At 37.3% G+C, this 27,942-nt stretch overlaps 1 protein-coding gene across 1 annotated transcript in view; it reads left to right on the forward strand.

The window, feature by feature from the left end:
- The window catches only part of LOC118202654 (uncharacterized), a 62,686-nt gene that overhangs the window by 20,331 nt on the left and 14,413 nt on the right, over positions 1-27,942 (forward strand). The window contains exons 3-4 of the mRNA XM_035374819.2: positions 13,623-13,745; positions 16,316-16,468. Of these exons, the coding sequence (XP_035230710.1) occupies positions 13,623-13,745; positions 16,316-16,468 (276 nt within the window). The remainder of the gene's footprint in view (positions 1-13,622; positions 13,746-16,315; positions 16,469-27,942) is intronic.

The raw sequence follows: 27,942 nt of genomic DNA on the forward strand, positions 1-27,942 counted from the left end.
TGAGAATATGGATTTTGTAGTGGACAATGAGACTGATGTTATTACGAGTATTTCTGTTGTTTTGGAGGGACAGAATTATGGATTGATTTCGGTGTATTTTTCCCCGGCGGAAGATTTGACTGTTAATTTACATAGATTAGATAATATTTTAGAAATGTATGATAAGTTTTTAATTTTGGGAGATTTTAACTGTAAACATTTTAGCTGGGGGGCTAGTACTGCTGATGCACGTGGAGTTTTGCTTTTTGATTTTATTGCTTCTAAGGATTTGACGCTTTTTAACATACAAGATTTTACAACAACTTTTTGTTCTTCTGTCGGGCAAGGATGGACCGATCTTGTACCTGGTTCACAGACACTGGATATTGGTGATTATAAATATGAAGTTAGTTTAGAAGAGTCCCTCAGTGACCATAGGTATATTCTTTTTGAATTTAAGAGGTTATGTGTTCAACACGGAAATGGCAGTTTTATAAGTAGAAGCACTCCCAAGGTCTACAAATTATGTAAAAAATTAAATATTATTATTGAGAATATTACCACTGATCTGAGAAGCGCAAGTAGTAAATAAGAGATTGATGTTATCGTCTCTGATATGGAAAATTGCCTGGTGGGAAGAGTTGTTTCAAAATTGAGAGTTAAGAGAAAGATGGATAAAAAGATAATTTGGTGGAATATGGAACTTGATAGACTTAAGAGAAGAATAAGTGCATTTAGGAAAAGTTCTCAAGTGCGAAATATTGATGACATCACTAAAAATAAAAAAAAGAGATATAAAAGGGAACTTGCTGTTTATAGGCGTTCTATTCGGAAAGCCAAAAGTGACAGCAGGATTCAATATTTTTTGAATAGCACAAATCATTTTGATGGTTTTTATAAAACTGCTGTTAATAAAGGTAAACATAAAAATATTATCAGAAGACCAATGGGCATTGATGGTGGCTTCGAGGAGATAAATAGAGCATTTGCCGAAACCTATTTTGATTTAAATCCTGATTTTGATTATAATACTTCCGGTATTGACGACTCTAAATTGGGAAATGATGATCCAGAATTTATTTGTGATGAGATAGCTGGTGTTGTTCGTCGTTTGAGAGAGAAAGCTGCACCCGGGCCCGATGGTATCCATGCTGCCATAATTAAAATTTTGTTCGAGCTATATCCAGAATTTTTTGTGACGTTATATAATTCTTGTTTAAGATATTCTACATTCCCAAACAAGTGGAAAATTAGCAGAGTTGTCTTAATCCCTAAGGCCGATGGGAAATCAAGACCTAATGCTCTACTGAATATCTTTGGGAAGATGCTTGATAAATTAATTACTAATAGGCTTACACATTATATAATGAAATATAATCCTTTTCATTATGGTCAATTTGGCTTTATACCTGGTCGTTGTACTGATAATGCGTTGTTTGAAGTTGTCTCTTATATTAGAGAGTATAGAATGAATCAACATGTTCTTTTGGTGTCTTTTGATATTACATCGGCTTTTGATCACGTGGATTGGACATCTTTGCTGTCGGGACTCTTGAATATCCATATTTCTGGAAATAAATTTAATTTTGTTTTAGATTATTTTAGAGATAGAAAGGTTTATTTCAATTGTTTTTCCGAAACTGAATTTGGATCCACCTTTAGTATTGGCAGGGGATGCCCACAGGGCTCCTGCAGCTCTCCCCTGTTCTGAAACATAATTATCGATAAGTTGTTGAAACAGGATTTCCCATGCGATGTTAAACTTATAGCGTATGCTGATGATGCTGTTGTTTTACTTAGGGAGGACTCGCTCGAGAAACTTGAAAGACTTTTTGATAGAATCTGTGTTATCATGAATGAATGGAGTTCTCGTGAGGGTCTAAATTTTAATATGTCTAAAACACAAGCTATGTTTTTTTCCAAGAGCAGGAAGAACTGTTAGACCTCCACAGATTAGATATCTACAGAAAAGAATCAAATTTACTGATAGCAGGAAATATTTGGGCGTTGTCCTCGATCATAACCTTACGTTTGTTGATCACTTTAAGTCTGTACAACGGAAGACAGATCAATTATTACTTACATATAAACGAAATTTTATAGGTAGCATTCTTAAGAAAAGATATGTTATTTTACTTGCTTTATATAAAGCCATTGTTTTGCCTACTTTAATGTATGGTATCGGTGCATGGGGTTCCGGAGCTGGGGAAACTCCGTATGAAGTTGGACACTATACACAGTTGGACACAGTGGGAGCACTTTTATATTTAGCAACAGTATCAAGACCTGACATAGCAAATTCTGTTGGAATACTTAGCAGAAAAGTAGAAAATCCATCAACATCGGACTGGAACGGTATCATTAAAATCATACGATATTTGAGAGCTACAATTAATTACAAATTACATCTAAAATCCAATGGTGCACCAGTCATCAAAGCTTACAGTGACGCTGATTGGGCAGGAGATACCTCTGACAGAAAATCCACATCCGGATATATATTTCAAATAGGAAACAGTACGGTATCATGGGGAAGCAAGAAACAAAACTGTGTCGCCCTATCTTCGACAGAAGCCGAATACATCGCTCTAGCCTTAACATTGCAGGAGCTACAATGGATTAGACAACTGATGGGAGATTTAGGTTCCGCTCAACAGGAAGCTAACATCGTATTCGAGGACAATATATCATGCATAAATCTTTCCCGAAAAGAGAAAGGAAGCAGTTACACCAAACACATCGATGTGAAATATCACTACGTATGTGATCTACAAAATCAAGGGATTGTTAAATTAATACACTGCAACAGTAAAATGATGTATGCAGACATGTTCACGAAACCTTTGCCCAGACAACAGCTGAAATTTCTATTGAAAGGAATCGGGCTTACTTTGGACAGAACAGCTCATCGAGTGGGAGATTGTGGAGCAATTCATAACGGAGGCGATGAGGCTGTACAACTCCCCCCTCACCCCCGCTAACTGTGATTGGACTTGATCCAAAAAACAAGGAGAAACATTCTCTCCTTGTATGACTCACTTCTCGCGTTATGCAATGGACAGTAAACAACGCTTGTAATCATCTCTAGATATTTTTTTCTTCATATACCTAATAAATATGTTATTTTGTGTTTGCTAATACAATGATCGTGTTCCTTACCTCTGCAGCTTGGATTACACTTCATTAAGGTAAGAACTTTAATTCTGTTTTATTCATCTGCTCGTGTCGATTTAGCGAAGTTGTAACAGTAAACAAAAATGAACCACGAATACCTTCAACAACGTTCTGGATATAAGGACTTTTATAATTTCAATTCAGAAATAATTACTATATATGCTTTTGAAAAGTTTAATGTTCATTTATTGCATCTTACTAAACGACTTGCTTATAAATTTGATAAAGAACCACCCAATTTTAATTTATACGATATTTATACCGATGGTTCGGGGTTAGGGGGATGCACTGGAGCTGCATTTCTAGTATATTTCTGTGGTGAAGAAATTGATTATGGAATATATAAATTAAATATTTATAATTCTGTTTATCAAGCTGAATGTATTGCTGTTTTATATGCTCTTAAATGGATTAAATCGAATATTCATTCATATTCTATTGTTAATGTATACACTGATTGTTTGTCTTTGCTCCAGTCGCTCTCCCGCCCTGATAATATTAATATCATAGTTATGGATTTCAAATTTTTGTTGGAAACTATTATTCCTAGAGTTATATTTCATTGGGTGAAAGCTCATGTGGTATTTTATGGGAATGAGAGGGCCGACTCTCAGGCCAAAGAGGCATCATTTAGAAATGATATACCTGTCCTTGAAGTTGTTGGTTCACGACAAATTGCAATAGCATTTATGGGAAAATATTATATAAATAAATGGAAAGAAATGTGGACAGTTTCTGAGAAGAAAAAAGACTTATTGATAAATATTGAAATTCTTGATAAAACTATTGTATATAATGATATTGATTTTAATCAAATATTAACAGGACATGGTAGATTTCCGTTTTATTTTAAAAAATTTTGTATACAAGAAAATAATTTATGTTTGAATTGTAAGGTGCCAGGTAATGCTAAACACTTTGTGGTGGACTGTCAATTAACTGATTCTATAAGGGAAAAATATTATAAGGTGCACTTTGATTTATCGAATTTGAATTATAAACATTTGAAATCATTAGCGAAAGAAATTATGAATTTTATAAATAATAATAGACAGGTAGTGGGAATTTTGGACTGATTTTAAAAATTTTTTGTAACTTTTTAATTTGTGATTATGTGTGCTCTTTCGTCGTGTAGTGTTTGATTATTGCTCTATGTTTGTGTAGTCGTTGAGTCTGTGTTTCTTTCCATATATTATGCTTTGATTATTATTAACACATTAATGGTCCGAAAGGGGTGCCCCTTATTGATCATAAGATCACTTCGTGATCAGGTGGATGGGGTATTCCCCAGCAATCTCACAATCTCACCCCCTCCGACTCACCCAGGAACTGAAAACAGCGTTGCTTAATGAGTGAGACCAATTGCCACAGGCACTGATAAACTGTCTTATTTCCAATATCACATCATGCTGCGAGGCCTGTATGGCTGTAAGAGAGGACCATACTCCCTATTAACCCATTTCTTTTGTGTCTTCTGCAACTGCTGTTTCAGACCTTCAGACTCCCAGAGTGTTACGCATGAACATGTGTGTCTATTATAACTGTTGAATGTTTATTTTGTTAGTATTATATCAACCTATGTTCACACTAAATTTTATTAAAATTTGTCTAGTAGTTCCGGAGGTCGTAGATCAAATACGAAACTTCTCTTAATTTCTTTCACCAGTGTACTTTTAAACCCAGCTGTCATTTTTTAAATTTTAGTGTGACATAAATGTCCCGTTAGTAGCCAAAGGGTTAAAAGAAACTGAAGGCCTCAGGCAATCCCAAGACATCTTTAGAAGAAATCCCGAGAAATATTTCTTGTAACTGGAACGTTTTGAGGATTTATTGGCTCATATATATGAAATTCATCTTTGGCATAAGTATTTAGAATTTATAACTCATTCTTCCATATTCATACAAGAAAAGCTTAACCCTTTCGCCGTCCTCTCCTGACTGCGAAAATTTCCCTCCAGCGGCCTTCTGTTTTTCGTAGCGTGTAATGTTGTTTCCATGCATGAATTTCGTAGTGGATGAATGTCAATGAATATTAAGTAAAATTATAAGGAAATAAAGCATAATGGAAAAATAATAATATTGTTGCGTGCGTACGGGTTCGTTATGAAATGAATGCACAAGTCCGATGAAAAAATTAACAAAAATTTATTATTATCACAATAAAAATGCTTAAATTTTCTCAAATTATCATGCAGTATTACAATATCTCACAGTAGTTATCTTTTAACTACTCAAATGTCCAATAGAACGTCATTCAAAACAGCTAAAGAACGCTAATCCGCGAATTCGCTACAATCAACAAGAGCAGTTTTCTAAACAACAACAAACTAAGCAACTACTACAAACTGAGATGTTTTCCTCCTTTTATAAGATTTTAAAATCACGCGCTAGAATTTTCCAGCACTTTCTCGAAATCAAAAAGAGATATTTATTTATTTAACGCATGCGCTCTTGTATTTTTAATTTTTCCGGCTTAGCTTTCTTTTAATATTCGTCACGCGCTGCACTGCGCGAGAAATAAAACCATTTAATTTATAATTGAACTAACATTAGCTTTTTAAATACCAAATTCGTAACACTGCCCCCTTCCCAAGGACTGCACGTCCCGGGCAGTACAATCTCTGGACAGGAAGCTAAACTTACAACTGTGGCATAAATGCAACTGAGGCATAAATATTACATTACAATATCAAACAATATAAACAATAAATGCAATAACTAACTTAAACAAATCAAATGCTATCAAATACTAAATGCAAAACAAATACTAAATACAAATCAAATACTAAATGCAAATCAAATACTAAATACAAATCAAATCAAATGCACATTTATAATCAAAAAGGACCATGGTCTGATACTATTTACAATTATTTACATTACGTACTATGGCCATAGTAATGAGCTAACCTGTCGTAATGAACGACTTTAGGTTTAGAGTTCGAACACTTACGAATCCGAACCACGGCGTCATTCAGCCTTTTTAGGACTGTATACGGGCCATCCCAAGGTGACTGTAATTTCGGACAAAGTCCTTTCCGTCGAGTCGGATTCCACAACCACACCTTGTCTCCTTCGTGGAACTGATGTTCAGTAGCTCTTGTGTCGTAGCGGGTCTTCATCTTCTCCGTCGCCAAGTTGACTCGCTCTCGTGCAAAGTTGTGCATCACTTCAAACCGGGCCTGGAGATCTTGAATATATTCCTCAGACGATGAAGGAGCATCCGGAGGGCGGCCAAACAATAGATCACAAGGCAGACGAAGGTCACGACCGAAGAGCATCTGTGATGGAGAATAGCCGGTAATCTCGTGGACAGCACTGCGGTAAGCCAGTAAAAAGAGTGGTAATTTCTTGTCCCAGTCCTGTTGATTTCTGGAAACCACTAATGAGAGGTTATTAAGGATGGTTCGATTGAACCTCTCTACCATGCCGTCCGACTGGGGATGCAATGGCGTCGTTTGAGTTTTGTCAATGCCGAGTAGTTTGCATAGTTCTTTGATTACTGCCGAGGCAAAATTCCTTCCCTGATCGGAATGTAACTGAAGAGGCACTCCGAACCTGGAAATCCAGTGCTGTATCATTACCTCAGTTACTGTGACAGCCTCTTGATCAGGAATAGGATAAGCTTCAGGCCACTTGGTGAAGTAATCAATGACAACGAGTATGTATTTGTTGCCATCAGCAGATCGTGGCAGAGGTCCCAGGATGTCAAAGGCGATACGTTCAAAAGGCGCCCCTACGTTGTAGCGTTGCAGCTTGCCTCGGCTGCGTCTCCTCGGTCCTTTCCGACCTGCACAGGCATCGCAAGATCGGCACCACTTTTGCACGTCATCCTTTGCATTATTCCAGTAAAAGCGCTCACGAACTCTCTGCAAGGTCTTCATTATTCCAAAGTGACCTCCAGTAGGGGTGCGATGTAACTCTTTAAGGACATCAGGAATGCGGGATCTTGGAAGTATAAGTTGCCATCGGAACGTCTTCCCATCATCCGATTCGAATTTCCGGTATAAGACGCCGTTTCGAATGTGAAGTGAATCCCAGAGTGCCCAATATTGTTTGGTTGTAGGACTACAGATAGAAATGTCCTGCCAGGTAGGTTTTCTGTTTGATGACTCCATTAAATCAATTATGGGTTTAATGTCGCGGTCTTCCAGCTGGTCTTTCCTGACTTCATCATCACTCCACGGTTCTCGATCAGCCGATGTTGATGTTGTAATTTGTCTTGCGAACGGAGTCAGCAGCTCGTATTTCGCTTCCACCCTGGAACAATATCGGCAGCTTTCTTGGCAAGGTCTTCTAGACAGGGCGTCGGCGTTTCCGTGTGATGATCCCTTAAGATGACGGATAGTGATGTCATATTCTTGGAGTCTCTGTATCCACCTGGCTATTTGACCCTCAGGATTCTTGAAATTTCAAAGCCAGGTCAATGATGCATGATCGGTGCGGAGCAGGAATTTTCTGCCGTATAGATAGTGATGGAACTGTTCTACAGCTTTGACTATGGCGAGCAACTCTTTCCTGGTGACACAATAATTCCTCTCCGGTTTAGACAGGCACTTGCTCCAGTATGCCACTACACGTTCTTGGCCGTCTATTTCTTGGGACAAAACAGCACCAACACTTTCATTACTCGCGTCGGTGTCGAGAATAAATGGTCGGTCAAGCTGAGGATACGTCAGGATTGGAGCAGATGTTAAAGCCTCCTTTAAGTTGTTAAATGCATCCTCGCATTCTTTTGTCCACAAGAACTTTTGGTTGCTCTCTGTCAGCTTGTGTAGGGGTCTTGTGATGGAAGAAAAGTCCTTCACGAATCTTCTATAGTAGGTGCAAAGCCCTAGGAAGCTTCTCAGCTGATGGACATTTTCGGGACGTTTCCAGGATTTAACGGCTGATACCTTTTCAGGATCCGTGCGCACACCTTCTGCAGAGATGACATGTCCCAGGTAACTCACTTCCTTTCGGAACAATTTGCATTTAGCGGGACTCAGCTTCAGATTGGCTTCTTTCAGTTTCTGAAGCACCTTCCTAAGATTTTCTAAATGTTCTTCAAAACTCTTTCCGACGATGATGATGTCGTCCAGGTATATGAGGCAGGCTTCGTAGGAAAGGCCTTTCAGAACAGTTTCCATAAGACGTTCGAATGTTGCCGGCGCATTACACAGTCCAAACGGCATCACCTTGAATTGCCAAAGCCCTTGTCCCGTAGTAAATGCCGTCTTTTCTCGGTCTTCAGGCTGTATTTCTACCTGCCAATACCCACTCTTTAAATCAAGTGTTGAGAACCACTTGCTGCCAGAAAGAGTGTCGAGAATGTCGTCAATTCTAGGAAGAGGGTAACTGTCTTTCTTCGTAACCTCATTCAACCGGCGATAGTCGACGCAAAATCTTGTTGAGCCGTCTTTCTTTCTGACTAGGATGATGGGAGATGCCCATGGACTTACTGAAGGCTCGATGACATCGCTTTCTTCCATATCTTTTAACAGTGTTCGCACCTCTTCCTGTTTAGCAAACGGTAGACGTCTTGGATTTTGCTTGATCGGGGGATGATCGCCGGTATCTATTCTATGTTGTGTCAAACTAGTTCGACCCACGTCAGAAGACGAGCGGGAGAAAACAACTTGAAGATCTTTAATGACGCGATCGGCAGCATTCCTCTCTTTATCGTTTAATTGCGCATTCTGCAATAACTCCGATGTAATTCTCTCTGAGGACACGGATTCTTGGATGTTACTCTTTCTTTCAACGGTGGTTACTGGAGTACATGCTGCAACCACTTCACCTTTCTTAATAATTCTCCCCTTCTCAGTTACATTGGCGACTCTCACCGGGATAACCGTTCTGGATAGGTCGACGAGTATTGAGGCTACTAGTACTCCTTTTGGGCTATTACAGTTATTGGGATATTCTATGATGCCGTAGCGAAAATTTCTGTTTTCGGCTATGGATCCAGGAAGTAAAATTTCTGTTCTTGCCGGTATTGTGATATTGTCTTGTGCTATGATTTTATGGACAGATTTAACTTCATCATTGACTCCAAATAACGCTATGTCCTCAGATGTAGAATGCAATTCGTTATTTTTAAAGTCCAAGGAAAAATTGTATTTCCTTAGAAAGTCCAATCCGAGTATGCAAGAATCAGTGATCTCTGCTACATATGCCGTGTGATGGTAAGCGGCACTTCCAAACGTGATGTTAGCATTTACTTTTCCATCGATGTTGATCTTCTCACCGGACACAGTCTGTAGGGTAACGCAGAGCGGCGTCCAGATAAGTTTGCTTCCCAGTTGGTGAGCCAAATCTTTTCGGATGATGGTAACGTTGGCTCCTGTATCTATCGTCATATTGCAGGGAACTCCATTAATATGTCCTATTATGAAAAGTCCATTACTGCCGCCTCTCACTGCAGAAATCTGAAGCGCTTTAAACTGGGGCTTTTCATGATCTGGCAACCTCCGCCCCGCGAGATGGCCACTAATTAGTTTCCCTGCTGTTTGTTAGGAGCGGTCTTAGCATCCGTGCCCTGGGGTGTTCTGCAGTTTCGTCGGATGTGTCCTTCAGCACCGCAGTTCCAGCACTTTACGGTCGGTTTCTTGTCACCAATATTCTGTCTCAAGGCGTTCAGTTGTCTAGTTAAATCGTCTAGACGAGCAGTGACTTGATCCCCTGGCTCCTGGACTTGAGCAGCTCTGACTGGATGGCGGTCTCGACGGTTGGCTTGCTGGGCTGCCTCAAATTTCATGGCATACACTAAAGCGCTTTTCAGATCTTTAACATCCGCCATTCGCAGTGCTTTCTGTATTTCAGGGTCCCGGATGCCATCGATGAAATATTGCAGGGACAGGATTTCCCTTGTTTCTGTCGGGCACTCCGAAAAGGCGTGATGTGACAGCCTTTCAACATCCGTGGCGAGTTCCTGAAGTGTTTCGGTGAGCTTCTGTTGACGGGATTTTAATTGGAGCCTGCTGTAGTCTTTTAAACATTTCTCCCCGAAGCGCAGCTCCAAGGCGCCGGACAGAGTTTCGAAATCTAACCTTTTGTTTTCGGGAAGAGTCTGAAGGATATCCGCTGCGTCGGCTCTTAAAGAAGCGGCGAGATGACAGGCCTTAGCTTGGGAATCCCATCCATTCGCATCCGCCACGATAGAAAATTGTGTGTTATACACCTGCCAGGAGGTCTTCCCATCATATGTTGATAGCTTCAGAGAGGGACGAGCAGGCATGGGTAGAAATTTTAAACCATCCGAAGTGCTCCCTGCCGTCGCTACGAATTTCTTTAAAGTGTCAACTTCTTTGGCGACGACAGCAGAAATTCTGTCTTCGATTTGTTGTTCAATATGTCCTTGAACGGCAGAAACTCTATCTTCAATTTGTTGTTGGAAGGCCGAAACTCTTCCTTCGACTTGTCGCTCCACAGCCGACACTCTATCTTCTATTTCATCTTTGACAGAAGAAACCTTTTCTTCAATTTGCCCAACTTTATTTTCAACCACATCTATCCTACCTTCCATAGCATCGAATTTGGTTTCTATTATGCAGGCAATTTCTCTTTTCATTTCGTATTGACTTTCTTCAATCTTTACTTGTACGGCTTTTATTTCGTCTTTAAAAGTTAATTGACCAGCTTGAATGGCCTTCATCTCTTCCTTAACGGATTCTTGGCCCAATTTCATCTCGCCTTTAATTTCTTCTTTAACGGAGTTGACGGCTCCTTCCATCTTTTCTTGAAAAGCAGCAAATGCAGTCATCATTTGCCTGAATTGTTCTTCCATCGCTCTTGTTATTGGCATTCAAACCCCACTCCTGACACCAAAAATTGTTGCGTGCGTACGGGTTCATTATGAAATGAATGCACAAGTCCAATGAAAAATGAACAAAAATTTATTATTATCACAACAGAAATGCTTAAATTTTCTCAAATTATCATGCAGTATTACAATATCTCACAGTAGTTATCTTTTAACTACTCAAATGTCCAATAGAACGTCATTCAAAACAGCTAAAGAACGCTAATCCGCGAATTCGCTACAATCAACAAGAGCAGTTTTCTAAACAACAACAAACTAAGCAACTACTACAAACTGAGATGTTTTCCTCCTTTTATAAGATTTTAAAATCACGCGCTAGAATTTTCCAGCACTTTCTCGAAATCAAAAAGAGATATTTATTTATTTAACGCACGCGCTCTTGTATTTTTAATTTTTCCGGCTTAGCTTTCTTTTAATATTCGTCACGCGCTGCACTGCGCGAGAAATAAAACCATTTAATTTATAATTGAACTAACATTAGCTTTTTAAATACCAAATTCGTAACAATATCTTTTCTTATTTCTAACAGCAGGATAATTTGATAACATCTCATCCAGGCGGTCCACTCCTCCCATTTTGTTGTAATCTTTTACAATTATTGGTTTTTTTACAGTTCTTTTCCGTGTTCCAACATTTATTATGGACTGTACTCATCATATCCTTCTTGTCTTTCCAATTCACAACCTCATTTTTTCATTTTTTCTGCTGAGTAGACGTTGAAGCCATCTCTCACTGTAGAAGAACGCTTGAGGCGCATTACGGCCGCCCTGCGGAAGTTTCACTTGAACGCGCTAGACACGTTACGGACGACAAAGAAATTAATCAAAGAGGATAGATCAGAAGGAAGGGAATCAAACTATAATTGAAACCACGGCGACAGTTTTTATTCTGAACAGCTTTTGTCTATAGTTGGTCCGGTGGCGCAGTGTGGCTAATGCTTCGCGCAGCGGCTCCACAGGTCCGGGTTTCGGCTCTAGGGCTGGGCAAAGTTGACTCAGCCTTTCATCCCTTAAGTGGGTCGAAAGAATGAGCACCAAGTTCGCTTGCAGACCAAACACGGGGGTCCTGCGACAAGCTGACCACTTGTTCAGGGCATTTGCTCACGCACCGCGAGGCCCACAGTCAAGAAAGAAGATTTCGGGGCACTGCAGGCATGGCCTACTAGGGCTGTTGCGCCACTGAGTTTAGTTTAGTTTAGGTGTCTATAGTAATAATTTCTACTATGTTAAAACAAATTAACAATCATGCCGCATAAAACTGTAAATTTATTAAGTTATTACTTTCAACCCCATTCAAATACCCCATAAATATGTTTCACCTCCTCCAGGGAAAGTTTTTAGCTTAAAGTTGGCGTCGGTTTCAATTTCAAATAAGCTCTCTTTTTCTGCTGTAATCTTCATTATTCTGAAACTGGATAATATCTCATGTTACGTTAAATCAAAGTTAAATTTTAAGGTTCATCTTAGTTTATATATATATATATATATATATATAACAAAGAATTTTTCAATTTTTCTTTTAGCACACGCAAGAGGTATTTGCGGCCTGAAATGCTTATGCAAAAATGATTTATTTCTATAAATGAAGAAATGCATACATTGATGCTGAAAGTACACTTAAAGAGAAAAATTTATTAATAAAATTTTTTATTAGTTTAGTTATCTTTCTTTAATTATTTCTACGCTGAAATCATCATTGCTGCCAATGCGTGAATTGTTTTCAAATAAATCTGAATGCTCACCTGCTTCATAGATTCCATTTTAAGAATTTTTTTTTCCCTGCAAATTTCATAAATAGGGTCAGCAACCTTCTACCTTGGCTGAATTTTATTGTTCATTACTCTCCATTTCTTTTGATGCCTATAGATTCAACACGAATCGTGGCATTGTCACTTAACCTATAACGTATTTACCCTCGTTTCTGCATATCTTCGTGGTGTAATTGGAAGCATAGTCGACTAGTATTCGAGTCCCGGTTTTGCACATTTTTCACATCCTCAGCTTCAAAAGAACCTAATAACTCTACAGTCCTTCCACAATCGGTTCATTTTTATCACTTTCAATCTAATAATCCCTGCATCATCAATATTCTTTTCTTCTGAGACTGATTTTTCGCTTCATACCACTTGGTTATTAATTTCACCCAAACAACAAATATAATGATTTGGCCTCTCCTCCTCCTAAAATCCAAGCTCCTAAGTCTGAGTGTTACAGTCTAGGCGGTGTTCAGATCCTGGGAGTGATAATAAAATACTGTAGAATTTCAACGTAGCAGGTGCATGCGAAAAATTTTTTAAAAAGACATTTATAGGCATTTTAAAGGACTTATTTTATTCGTGAGCATTATACTACTACAGAGATAAAAATATTCATGTAGCAAATGTTATTCCTATCGTATACCAGTAATTGCAATAAGGAGATTTTTGTTTACCATATATTTTCTCCTTCTACTCTATTTTCCTTGATATTATGCAAACAGTAGATTTTTCCCAAGATTACTTTTTTGAGTTACGGCGTATGTTAAGCTAGAGATGCTAAAGTTTGAAAAATAACTCCAAATATTAACATAAGTCTTACGATCCTAGTTCCAATTTTTTGCATATTTTATGTTTTCCAACAAAAAAACTAAAACCTTGCATTAATTGAAGATTTTCATTTATTTTCAGTGCTGTATATTGAGATACGAAAGCTATATACTGAGAAAATGAGGAATCGTCAAATGTTCCCGCTAGTTATATGTTTACCATTGCTTTTTGGTGTTTGGATGTCAGTACCAATCGATGTAAAAGGTATGCATAGTTTCAATATTTTCGTTTTTTTAATATTAGAAACAAAATCCGTATCTTTATGGGAGTTGGTTTTCTTCGCTAACATTAAATATAACTACATCTACCTAAGTATTACTCTTTTGCGAATTTTCTCACAAGCTTGAAGGTGAACATAACTAGGGGAAGGGTGTACAAAACTCTTTTATTGAACATAATATTTTTTACAGACGCACGGACTGTAAACAATATTATGTTTTACAGCCACCGACCATTTGTGGTGAGAAACTTAAAATAAAATGTAACACTAAATTTAAAGGTAAACAGTAGTGCAAGGCTACGCAATTCACTTTACCAGGTTGATTCAGAACCTACATCGGCAGGATAATAATTCAACGGCAAGAAGGAGAAGCCTATATTCAAGATTAACAACCGGAAGAAATAGCAACGTGCGCTCACAGTAGCGAAATCCCGCTCTGACTAAACTCTCTCTCTCTGTAGAATGGTGTTTTGAGACACCAGGGTGCTTGAGCCAAGGCTCTATTCCTTGGAGAACAGTTTGATCAATTTGAAAGGTAGTATACAATAACCGAAAGATACATCGAATAGGTTTCCCCCCTTTTTTTTAATATTTTTGTTAAGGTCAGATAAGAATATTGTTAACGTATTAATATCAATGGAGTTGTTGTCTAAATTAGTGAGAGCAGAAAAGTCGAGAAACTGGTGACTGTGACAAGAGTGAGGTAGTGGAAACATAGGCAAATTGAATCCATTAAGAATTATCAAGTACACAACATCAAATATTAAGACTTGGACCTGAAATAATTATATTCAGATATCTATAACATACACAAAAGTGAGAATGCAGACAGAAAATTTGAAGTGTAGAAGATAAGAGGAATGAAAATAAATACATAAATAAACACATATGTCAAATTATTAGAGTCGCATATTACATGATCCATACATTTAGTTGAGACATAGGCCTATCCATATTTTCCAAACTGTTATAGTCGTAATCACAGATTTTAATGCCGGGATTATCAATATTTTGCTGCCTTTCATAAATTTTTTTGGCTAAGTTATAATAATGAGTGCGCAGTAACTCAATGCCTAACTCTTCATGTATTCTATTATTCTTTACATACCATTCAGCATTTACAATTTGTCATAGAACAGTATTCTGGCAGACTTGCAATCTTTTCCTATGAGTTTTCTTGGTATATGCCCAAACTGGACTTGCATATCACAAAAGTGAACGTAGAATGGACTTGTAAATGAGTAACTTGTTGTCAATAGATAATATACTAATTCAGAAGTCAAACAACAAAAATCAGCGTTATATTTACAAAATTATTTACAAAATAATATACTGTTTCAAGCAATTAAGGGGTATAGTTTGGCTTTACGAACTCGAAACTTCTGGATAAGTGACAGTTACTAAAATTTTCACTACACCCGATAAAATATACTCCGTTCACCCTATTACTTTGTGGTTTAACTGGAAGCACATCCGACACGTAATCGGGGAAGGGGGGGTTCAGCAAAGACTGTAACCCGTACTCTGCTGTATGAAAAGGGCCGGATTAATACTTTTAGAGGCCCTAAGCACTAAAAATATATTAATGCCCCCACTTACATTTACGCCAGTTTGTCTCATTCCATCTCTGTCAGTTTTGGTTTAGTTGTGGCTTGCGTTCCATGCTAAAATTGACAATGGGAAATTTTTCAGGGATGCCTCCTTTCCTTGATGTCCTAAGCACGCACTTATTTTGCTTAATGGTTAATCCAGCTCTGTGCATGAAAAAGGAAAAACCAAAGTGCAGTTTCTGGAAAGAATTCATGGTATGTAATCAGTAACAATGTCTCCACGACAAAATGTCTAAGCCAATGCTACAAGAAGAGCATTTTCCTAACCGAAACTACTTACAGACGTTAGTCAGGAAAAGGCCAAAATGATTACACAAAGAAGAAATTAAGAGACTATAGCTGCTGAATTTTTATGATATTATATTAGTGGGAAATAAAAGTAACTGAATTATCTTGTTCAAGACGTTAGTGCTATAGAGTTCTTCTGCATAACATCTTTTCAAAAACAGCTCTTTTATAACTCTGTTTTAATACATTGCCTAAATAGCATTTGTCATTCCCTATAATGCATAGGGAAAATATATCTAAGCTTAAAATAATTCAAACCTTTTTTCATAGCTTATAAACAACTAGCATTCTGAATACTCTCTGTACATTTTAAGGAATGCCTGTTTTTAGTACAATACCCTTAATAGGTACCTAGTCAAACTGCAAAGTTTACCACATTTCTGCACGTGGCATAGTCAATAAATAAACAAACGGCTAAGAGGATTTTTATAATACTGATGAAAGAACTGCAATGTGTGCCGGTTCTACACTATTCCTAGCTTGTCAGAATTCATAATTCGCATATGCCAATGCTAGCTCTCCTGAGTGCGAAGATTGACTGAGAAAAGAGTACTAAATATTAATCAATATATTATTATTTCAGTAAATATTTCTTATCGAGCAATCTTTAATACCTTGCTGTTTTTATTCTGATCTTTTAAACAATCTTTATACAGGTGCATCAGATATATTTCCAAATATAGCATGTAAGAATAAAGATGACTGTGCTTCAATCAATGGCTCCTATTGTCAAAGTGGAATTTGTGAGTGTCCGGAAAGTACTCCTATCTTCGTAAATGTTTCCAAAGATCAACTATATTGTCTGCCAAGTAAGTGCAATAATTCCTATTATAAGTAAGTATACACAGTTTTTCTTCAATAATTATCAATACAATGTTTTTTGTAGAAAAATTTATTTCAAAAAGGCACTCTAAAGAAAATGTTGCAAAAACATAAGAAAGCAGCATTTTTTGCACAGTGATTCAATTCGGAAACAAATTAAAATTTCCATTTCAGAATTAATAGCTTTCAGGAAACTATTTTCTCTCAAAATGTAGTTTCTGAACTCTTTTGCTTCAACGCGTTCTTTCAGGTTACTTTTTATCATGCTTACGTTTCGAATTTCTTCAATGCCACCATAACTTTGCAACAATGAGATGTTCTTTCAATCCAATATGTAGGCGTTAACTAAATACGAATTGGAACTCAAAGATATTAATTACATTTGCGTTGCATCGTCTTATTAATTAAAAATCATCACGCAGTGCAGAGGCAGTAAGATTATGGACAAATTGCTCAGTGGATATACTCGGGAATCATTCTCTGTAGCTACTTTTCATCCCAGCTCCATGTTCATGTAGCGATGCATAAGAAATTGCATGAAGAATAACAATTTACGCCTGAGGAATGTTTTCACGTACTGTTTCAACAGTGCTCTGCATCACTTCAGCCAAGTACCTTAACAAACACGTCTCTCAACACACACATTCTACTACAGAATCTGCTTACGCCAGTCCCCTCTAACTGCCTTTACATTTCTGCCAGACATTTTTTAACCATCCTATATGATATAATAAGTTTAATCATGGAGCTGTAAATGAGACCATTTTCAAGTTACATACTTACTATTTGATGTTTTTTTTTTTAATAATACATTATAAAATCTTAAAAGTTTTGCTAGTTTTTTGGGGCATGTAGTTTATATGCTTTGTATAATTTAATTTTGAATCAAGGATAAATTATCATGATATATACCTGCTTCTGACGGCAATGCATGTGAATACTTGTATGGCATGAACTCACAGAAAGATCGAACCCTGTGCTTAATATTTCCTTTCAGATATTCTATAATTTCTCAGTAAATTCATGCATGTCGCGAAATAGTTATAACTGATGCCTTAACATATTATACAATGCTAACCATTAAAATTGCTATACCATAAATGTGACATGCAACAAACGTCAAATTTGCATAGAAGGTACTACATGCTGGAATATTAGCACCGAGCGCATGCGCATAAAATAGGTATGAGTAACACCATATATATATTGTGTATAAATGGGATGATTGTGCAGCGGGTATCTCTCTTGGAAATCGCATTTGAAAGTTGTTTGGTTTGTACAAGTTATTCCTCGTGCAAGAAGAAGAAACTCCTACCAGCATATGTAGGAATTCGATGGCGGAAATATCAAGGCCTATCGGGACTGCGGTTTATTGTTCTGGGCATTACTTCTCTTGTTGGGCAGGATCTCATGATTGGAAAGAAAATAGGCAATCAATGGGTCCAGGTAAACCATACTGAACTCCAAGCAGGATCTTAACGGCCTCGGGCCACTAACACCCGAGAGGATAGACATATTGTCCATTCGGCTTTGTGGGATCAGACAGTCATACTGTGTACCCTTAGTCAAGAACTTGGCTTGTACGTATGATCACAGGTGCTCACGTGAACAGTGAGAAGACGTCTGCAGCCCCGTGTACTGTCATCAAGGCAACGATTGTTGCTGCTTCCCTTGATGCTGCAGCAAAGACAGGCGCGCCTACTGTAGCGCAACAAACGACGCCGCTGGACACAAGAATGTTACGGCGGCGTCTTTTCAGACGAATTCCGGTCCCGCATACAGCATCATGATTGAGGTATCCATGTGTGGAGGCACTAAAGAGAACAAATACTTTTAGCTTGCATTCTTCATCGTTATAACGGGTACAGCGCTTGGCGTCCTGATGCGCCGATGATACATGTTCGATTGTTGCCCTGACCAGCTTCTCAATCATTAGAACTTCTGGTAATCAATTACAGACAGACTAGCACGACTCGCCAGGTCCTATGATTGATGAACTCCGACACAGAGTTGAAATAGCATGGAATGAAGTACCGGTATCTTTCATCTAAGCTTAGTTCGACCTGATGCCCAGCCGGATTACAGCTTTGTTTCTGTTAGAAGTTGCAGCTCTGCACACTGTATATATCAAACCATCTGCAACTTTAATCGTGTCTTCCTCCTATTATACTGCACATGTACAATAAATAAGATTCTGCTAATTGCTTTCTTTCCTGATGCAACACTTTTCATGGCTATGAGTGCTTGAGAGGGAAAGGTTAGGAATTCTAGATGGTTGTGACGCTACGCATTCTTGGAGACATTTTTCTGAATTTCCTGGAGACTTTAGTAGTGTACAAATGAATTTTACATTGTTGAAAGACTGCCCTCCTACAACAGATATGGCAGCAATGGCAATTAAACAAACTGCAGGATACAGTCGAGAAAATAAAAATTCGTAAATATAAAAGAGTATCATTTGCTGCTGAAATGCTTTTGAAAGAAAAGGCAAGAAGTACTCTGTTTAGTATTTTTTTTTTTAATATTCGGTTTGAAGTAAACAATACATGAATTGTGAGGCAGACACAATAGTTTGGAACGATATAAAATAGATCTGAAAACGTAAAGATAATTCAGCTTCATTTTTATTTTATTGCCATCATACATAATATGGAAAATGATGCAGAATTAGCACCATTTGCGTGTATTACTGCGTGATGAATATCATTACTGTGCTGAGGAGGCTATAAAACAGTACATCTTAATATTTCTGCCTCCAAAGCATCAAACATATGGTATAAAGTGTTCTCGTGTAATTTATCACCTGAAAGAAACTGGAAGTTGATTGCAACTAATGGGAACGGGCAAGAACAAGATGATAAATGATACTATAATCTACATTACTGTGGATCCATAATCAAACTCTAGATAACAGGGAAACGTTAGTGCTGTCAGAATTATGTGTGTAGAAAGTATTAGGTAACAACGGAGACCATCTGTGTACATGTACTACATTTGATTCCCATGATAATGGAAGACAGACAATATGATATTTCTAATTGTATTTTAAAATTATTATTTCAAAATGCATTCTTCCCAAATGATTTTCTTTTCGATAGATCACATCATGTTTTCTACTGATGGAGTTTTCAACAAACAATTTATAACACTCACTATTGGATGACTCAGATTCCTCTCTCTTAATGATTTAGAAACATTTATTGACCTTAAACCTTTGACTAAGAATAAAAAAATAAAAAAAAAAAAAACTTTCTTACCCCGGCTTCTATCCAAGTCATACATAAAGGAAAACGGTTTTCAAGCCCAAGGTTGGGGACACATATGTCCCAGCCATAGTTAATTGTGAGATACATATGTCCCACACCTAGCGATAGACTTAAATATAAGCACACCTATTATTTTGTAAAACTTTATTATATGAAATAGATTTGCATCGTATAGCCCAAGGTAAAAGGCATTCTTTGCATAACCCAACATTACACATTGGGTAGCTCATATTTCTTCTTTTCTCTGGGTTCATTTGTGTACAAGGAGTATAGCGGCGTCTTGATTTTCCAACTATTGCAAGATGATCCCCATCATTCAGGAGATTCTAAGTACTTTTTAACCTAGCAGTCATTTTTAAACTTTTAACGGGACATATATGTCCCGTTAATAGTCAAAGAGTTAAATAAATACTGCGTTTATTAAGGGCATTTTTTAATTCCGCTTTCACGATAGCACATACATCTTTATGGTTTTCAAGGTTTAATATGTATCTTTACCAGTGATATTCTCTGAAAATTCCTGTCCACAAATGATACTAACAATGCCGCCGTTCTTTTATTTAACCATGCTTACGTCCATGACTTACTTAGAAATATTTCTGAAATATGAATTTGTGGTATGGAGGTTCTGTGAAATAATCTCCATCTTCCCATGGATATCTTCCACTCGAATAAGTGAAGGCTAAAGTCTGTGCTGTGCAGCTCGAAGCCGCGCAAGATGGTAAAAATCGCGTTATTGAGGCAGAGCCGTGGCCAAGGAGGTTTTCCCTGGCGTTTAAATCTGAAATGGAACTGAACAACTGTAAGCTGCATGCACCGGAATGCGTTTGCCTATTTTATTTCGTCTGCGAAGCATAACATTTATTTTCTACAGCTCGTCGCTTGAAGCGTTGCAAATTTATTGTATCGAAAACTTGCAGTCCCTTACTTAATAAACTCAACTATTGAACAATTCACTCGAAAAGTAAGCCTTGAACTCTTAACCGAAAGTTAAATGGATACTTAAGAACCTAAGAGACAATTCCGTGTACAGTTTTAAAATGTGAAAATGCGCAATACTTTTTTTTTCTTCTTGAAGAGGAGAAACCCACTCCTCTGTCCTTCAAAATGCAAAGAGTATTTCTATAGAACCGAAGACAATAAATGTTTGAATTTTGCCTGATTTTGAAATGACAATGCATGAATATTATTAGAAATATATGTATAGTATTTCATAAAATATTTATTAAAATGTTAGCTAAATCTATGACACATTAGTAAAACTTAAATTTGTCTTCTGTCAGTAGAAAATGCTGAGTGCATAAGGTTTTCAAGCTTTCATTATGTTCAGAGTAAAAATAGAGCAAGTTTCCTTAAAAGTCTTCCATGAAGGCATCCTTCTCTACAGGCAGACAACGGTCATGCATTTTGAGACAATCAAGTAATCCACTCCTAATTAATTTTCGTTCGTTGAAACAGAATTTGAAATATCTTTACTCATGTATAGTTTTTCGTAGATGCTGGAGAAATTACATTAGGAATCCTTAGTTTTAGAAAACACTGAAGCAACTACAACTTAGAGATGATTCACGAAAGCTGTTCGGTTTTTTTAGATTTTAGACTCAATTCGGGGGAAAATTGATAAAATTTGAAATAGTAAAAGGTTATCTAGCTTCACTTGGAGAAGGAGAATTATCAAACATAGTCAGTTGAGTTGCCAAGCACAATTATGTTGAAATATTTTAAATTAACGATTTTTTTCACTAGAAGGGAGAAAATTATGTTACAAAAGGACTGTTAAATGTTAATCTTATTATTTTTGTGTTTAATATTTTGCTAGATCTTTTTCTTATGACTCAATAAAAAGATTTTAATGATATTTGTGTTCCCCCATTCTTTTATATCTTAGATACACTTTTTAGTGACGAGAGGGTGCAAAAAGAACTGCTATTAAAAATGCTTTATAGACCTTGATTAAAAATTTATTAAATTGAAGTAGACGATATAAATTTAATTTCATTGTATGTAAAGGAACATATTTTTCTTATTATCTCAGGTAAAAAAAGTACTTAGGTTTTCCTTACGGCTGCCGACTAATGGCCGAATGGTTACAATCGCTGAACAGTGGTAGCTTGACCGAGATTCGAATGGCAGCCAAAAAACTAGTCGCAAGGCTGTTTTCGCAGTGTTTCTCATTGAGTAACGCTAAAAAAGCAAAGTTCCCTTAAAAAGTCATTAACAAAGGCGTTCTTTTCGTTCAAAAAAGGTAATTGTCGTGTACTTCGCCATATTGGAATGAATAAAGCATTTTGCTGCCCTCCGATGACAAATTCAGTACTTTACTTTCTCTTTTAAGAATCGGACATTAAAAAAATCAGTATTTAAAAAGAACTTTGACTGATAAGAAAAAAATTCGTGTTGGGTCCAATGGCAACACCAGCAGCTCCACTCTGGATGAGAGAGAAAGAAGGTTTGGACTAGGTTAGATCTAATTCAGAAGTCAAACAACAAAAATCGGCGCTATATTTTCAAAATTTTCACAGGACTACTTTCGATGGTTTTACCGAACCACCATCCTCAGTTGCATTTTGTTGTTTGACTTCTGAATTAGTAGGTTAGATCTGATTATGCCTGGGTCATCTGCCTTTAGAAAGCTGTCTCAATGAAGGATTCTTTTAACTCTTTCCCAGCGAAATCCACCAAAACGACCGTGCATTCAAATATCGGTAGGTCGCCCGAATGCCTGCATCCTTTTTCTACCTGGTATTTTCCTCCATCACGCTAGTGCATGGCTCAATGGTTTCGGGAGTTGTTAAATAACGTGCCAATCATTCTTTTGAAGCAACTAAAAGTAGCTCTCTTATTTGAATGTACTTCCCCCTCCTTTGTTTAGAATCGACGTTTAGCTATTAATGCTCGTACTTGCAATCTTATCCTAAGGAAAACTGCGCACAGTGGGTAAAACCGCACAAAGATCCCCAAAAGAAAGTAATCGCTTAACTTAAGTAGGTTATTGTTAACGTTGTAGCATTCTACTTGGGATGGGGGGAGGAAAACGATTCCAAAATATTTCGTATGTAGGGCCGTTTTAGTTGTTTGAGAGGAACAGACTTTCGCTTGTACCGATGCGAAATAGTTAAGAGTAGTCAGCTGTATTTGTGTAACAAAAGAAAAATTCGTGTAGTTAACCCAGTCACCAGGAATTAGAAAGTGGAATGTTTAGAAAGGAAAAACGAAGATAACACATTCATTACATTACATACATTGCACTTCCCTGAAGACTTCAATAAGTAGTAACCCTGCTTATTCTTGTGCTAATTGCTGCTGCGAGAAGGCAAGTATATATTGTTTTGCAGTTACATAACAAATTCATCTCGCCAATAGACAAACAGCCGCCTTAATGCGCTGTAGCAGCTTTTGGACAATCTTAGCTGTTCCGAACATTAGCAGAGCTAAGAAATAGCCTTTAAATATATGGGATGGTATTTTTTGAAGCAATTAAATCTTTCGCACCAACCGACCACGAGTGAGAGTTTCAAATTTACCAAACAACAGCTATTGTTCTTTTAATGTTTGCCAAACATGTGGCTTGATAAAAGCATAAAAATAAGTTTCAAACTTGGACAATTTCAAATTTCAATACACAGTTATTTTCATCGACTCGCAAATCTCTAATTGTGAGTCAATTACCAATTTTATCCTTTAACTCTGCACATAGTTGTGGTAAGGCTACTTGGAAATTCTTGCTTCAAATGTCTTCAAATGACCAAAAAGGTGTCCACAATTTGATATTAAATTTATCATTCTTGATATCAGTAACTAGACTGAGATTTAAAGTTGAATATAACATTTTGTCAAAAATTGCCATTTCACTGACGCTGTATTCTTTTCTCAAATAGAAAGACGCAGCTTTCTAAGAATTTTCTTATCTTCTAGCGGGTTGGCAGATATTTTGATATTTTCATAATCCAAGCTAAACTGAGGTTCGAAAATTCGTATTATTAATAAAATCGTTACTCTTTTGATAACGACGCTTTAGAAAAATTTTACAATCCCAGAATTAAATGGCGTAATACTCCTGGGAACTAACACCTAACTTCAATACCCTAAAATATTTTTAGGGTTTGTTAACCAGAAGTTCTACGATTTCTCGCATCCTTGAATCCTTGTTGACGATAGCCTCGTAGCGATTTTTACTTATTTGCTTGTTCATTTTTTAAAAGAAAAAATTTTCCAAGGCCGGGCTATCGGCGTGATCGAACGGAGAGGAGGAATTTAGAGGCGGCAAATTTTTTAGAATTTAAAGAAGCTAGGTGCGTTAAATTTGGGGATGGCAAAATTTTTTGAATTTAGAAGAGGCACCTGGTAGAAAAATCTAGAGGCAACAGGGATTTTAGAATTTAGGGAGGTGCCGAGCAACAGAATTTAGGACCCACAGAAATTGCATCGATAGCAAAATGCTTAGAGTTAGCTATGAAACCTTCATCTGATTATATCAAAAATCAGAAGGAAAATAATACGCTTCCTTATTTTTCAACCTCTTATTTTCTAATGTATTGTGTTTAAATGACTTCGTTATAATTCCACTGTTTTTATCTTAATTTAATTTTCAAGTAATGCAGATTTTTACAATATTCACTTGAAGTTGAGACAAGATGATGGATACTGTTGCAATCTAATGTTCGACTGCGTGCGCAGCCAATCCACGTCATGTGGTTTATGTAAAAACTGCTAGCGCGGCAGTGAACTCGCACACTTCGCCCTTAGCTGCAGCACAGGATGTTTGAATTTTAGTTTAGTGGTTTTGTTATTTCGTTCTGTTATTTCAGTTGTGTTTAAAGTTATGGTGTGTGTGAATAAAGGATATGTTTAAGGAAATGGAATCATGTCAATTCAAGGATATACACCAAGCAGATAACCACGCCACCATAAAATGGTGACCCGACGTCAACGACCATAAAATGGCGATCCGGCTACTTGCATGAAGCTTATACTGGTTGTTCATTCAAAAGCTTGGTTCCAGAACTTTTGTGTTTTTCCCTTCAGCCACAGACATGGAGGAAACAACAGCAGTCAAGATTCCAATTTATAATCCGATTGACCCGGCTTTGTGGTTTGTTATGTGTGAAGCAACTATTGCTTTAGCCGCACCCAAGCCTATTACGGATTGGAAGACAAAATTAACAACTGCGTCGCTCATTTGCCGCCGGAAATTGCTGCGTTGGTTAGAGATTTCATTCTCCGGGAACAGACAGATGCTTCTTACGAAGACCTCAAAGCTGCTATTACGGAACGCTGTGGTGAAAGCAGTACGAGTGAAATACGGAAATTACTCACCGGCGAGCAACTTGGAGATAGAAAGCCATCAGAACTTCTACGAGTAATGACTAGGAGGGCTGAAAAATACAAAGTGCCTGACTCTTTGTTATTGGAATTATTCATGCACCAGATGCCGCCAAATGTTCAGTCTATTCTAGCGTCGGTTGAGCCGCTCGATTCATCGAAAGCTGCCAGTATCGCGGATAGAATATTGGAAGTTACACCCGCTCAGGTAAGCGAAGTTTCTTCTTGTGTACCTCTCAATGTCTCTGAGAATTCTAAATTGGTTTCCCTGATAGAGGAAGTGTGCAAATTGCGTAGCGAGGTTTTGTCTCTACGACGATCACGCAGTACTTCTAAAAATCGCTATAACAGGAAGCGAAGCCCTTCAGCTAAAGCTGCTTCGAACTGTTCCTATTGTTGGTATCATCATAAATATAGTGACAAAGCTAAAGAGTGTGTTCTACCATGTAGATTCCAGGGAAACGTATCAGGGAAAGGGTAGTGGCGACATGCGCTTTACCCTCTGAGTCTCATCGCCTTTTCATTAGAGACAGGAAATCGAATAGAATATTTTTGTGCGACACTGGCTCAGACGTCAGTCTTCTTTCAGCAACTAGGCAGGAAGCGCTTCAAACACCTGTTATGACGTTTTCTGCAGCAAATGGTACCCCTATTCCAGTTTATGGACAAAAAGCGTTAAGTATTGACCTTGGACTTCGTCGTAATTTTAATTTTACTTTTTATGTGTGTAAAGTGTCAACAAATATTGTTGGATCTGATTTCTTGCATTATTTTAATTTGTTACCTGATTTAAGGAACAAAACACTTGTTGATTTAAAAACACATTTAAAAGTTATCTGCACTGTAATTAACACACATTTATATTCTCTTAAAGCAATTATTTCAAATTGTATTTATGATAAATTACTGTCTAACTATCCTTCACTGTCAAAGCTTCCTGATCTCAATGAGACTGTTAAGCATAATACTATGCATTTCATTGAAACCATTGGTCCTCCTGTTTCATGTAAGCCAAGGAGATTAGCTCCAGATAGATTAAAAATTGCTAAGCATGAAATTCAGAAAATGATCAATTTAGGTCACATGCGACCCTCCAAAAGTAATTACTCCTCTCCTCTTCACATGGTGTCAAAAAAAGGCACAAATGAATTGAGACCTGTGGGAGATTTTCGGAGGTTAAACGATCAGACAGTGAAGGATAAGTATCCTGTCCCCAATATTTGCGATTTTGCAGCGGAGTTACATGGAACAAAGGTATTTTCTCGATTAGATTTGGTTAAAGCATATCACCAAATTCCAATTAATCCCTCTGATATCCATAAAACGGCTATTACCACTCCTTTTGGACCTTTTGAGAGCACAAGAATGCAATTTGGGTTATGCAATGCAGCTGCAACCTTTCAACGCTTTATTGATGAAGTAACTCGCGAACTGCCAGGAGTATTTGCTTTTTTCGACGATATATTGATAGCGTCAAAAGACGAAAATGAGAATTTGATACACTTAAAAGCCGTTTATGGAAGATTAAATAATTATGGGTTAAGACTTAATGTATCTAAATGCAGTTTTGGTTTAACTTCTTTGGAGTTTTTGGGTTTTCATGTATCTTAACAGGGTTTAAAACATTTACCCGAGAGGGTAAAAGCTATTCAAAAATTTCCTAAACCAAACACATTAACTCAGTTAAGGAAATTTCTTGGCATATTTAATTTTTACAGACGTTTTGTCCCAAGAGCTTCACATGTTTTAGCTCCCTTGAATAGGTTACTGGAAGGCCGCATTAATAAAAGGAAACTTCACAACCAAGCAAAACAAAAAAAATATCCTCTCGAATGGGACGACGAAGCCGAGAATGCATTCGAAAATGCAAAAAAGGCAATTGCTGAGGCAACCCTTTTCAAACACCCAATTCCTGGTGCGACTTTGAAACTTTGTACTGATGCATCGGACGTTGCGGTTGGTAGCTCATTAATGCAACTGCGTAATTCAGTTTGGGAACCCATTGCGTTTCTATCCGTTAAACTCAGCAAAAGTCAAAGGAAATTGTCAACTTATGATCGAGAACTATTGGCAATTTATTTGTCTATTAGGAAGTTTCGGCACATGCTTGAAGGCAGGGTCTTTACAATCTACACTGACCGAAAGCCCTTAATATATGCTTTTAAGCAGAAGCCCGAAAAGTGTTCTCCACGACAACTTCGTTATCTTGATTTTATTGGCCAATTTTCCAGTGACATACGATACATCAAAGGTCGTGATAATATTGTTGTTGATGCCTTATCTAGGGTAGAAATAGATGCAGTTTCTGATAATCAACACATTGATTATAAAAAGTTATCCGAAGCACAAATTCAGGACTCTGAAATTCAAAATTACTTATCTCAATCTTCACTAGTTTTTAAACTTGAGAAACATTATTTTCCTTTAGAAGATGTTACTCTTTACTGTAATATGGACACAGGTATACCTCTACCTTTCATAGCTGAATCTTTTCGCTCTAAAATATTTCAGAAGATTCACTGTCTTTCTCATGCTGGTATTTCAACTTCAACAAAATTAATTACTAAGCGCTATTTTTGGCCTAATATGAAAATATTTATTAAAACTGCAGTTCAATCATGTCTACAGTGCCAAAGTTCTAAAATTCATAGGCTTACGAAATCACCGTTGGGTACCTTTTCCTTGCCTGATGCAGGATTTGCACATATTCATATTGATTTCATAGGTCCTTTTCCACCGTCTGAAGGTAACCGTTATTGCATGACAATTATTGACAGGTTTACCAGATGGCCAGAAGTCATAACTACTGTTGACATATCAGCTCAGACGACTTGCAAAGTGTTAGTGCATAATTGTATAGCAAGATTTGTCTG

Source organism: Stegodyphus dumicola, chromosome 3 (genome assembly GCF_044657685.1).
Source record: "Stegodyphus dumicola isolate Sdum_Otavi_A_Nest chromosome 3, ASM4465768v1".
Lineage (NCBI taxonomy): Eukaryota > Metazoa > Arthropoda > Arachnida > Araneae > Eresidae > Stegodyphus > Stegodyphus dumicola.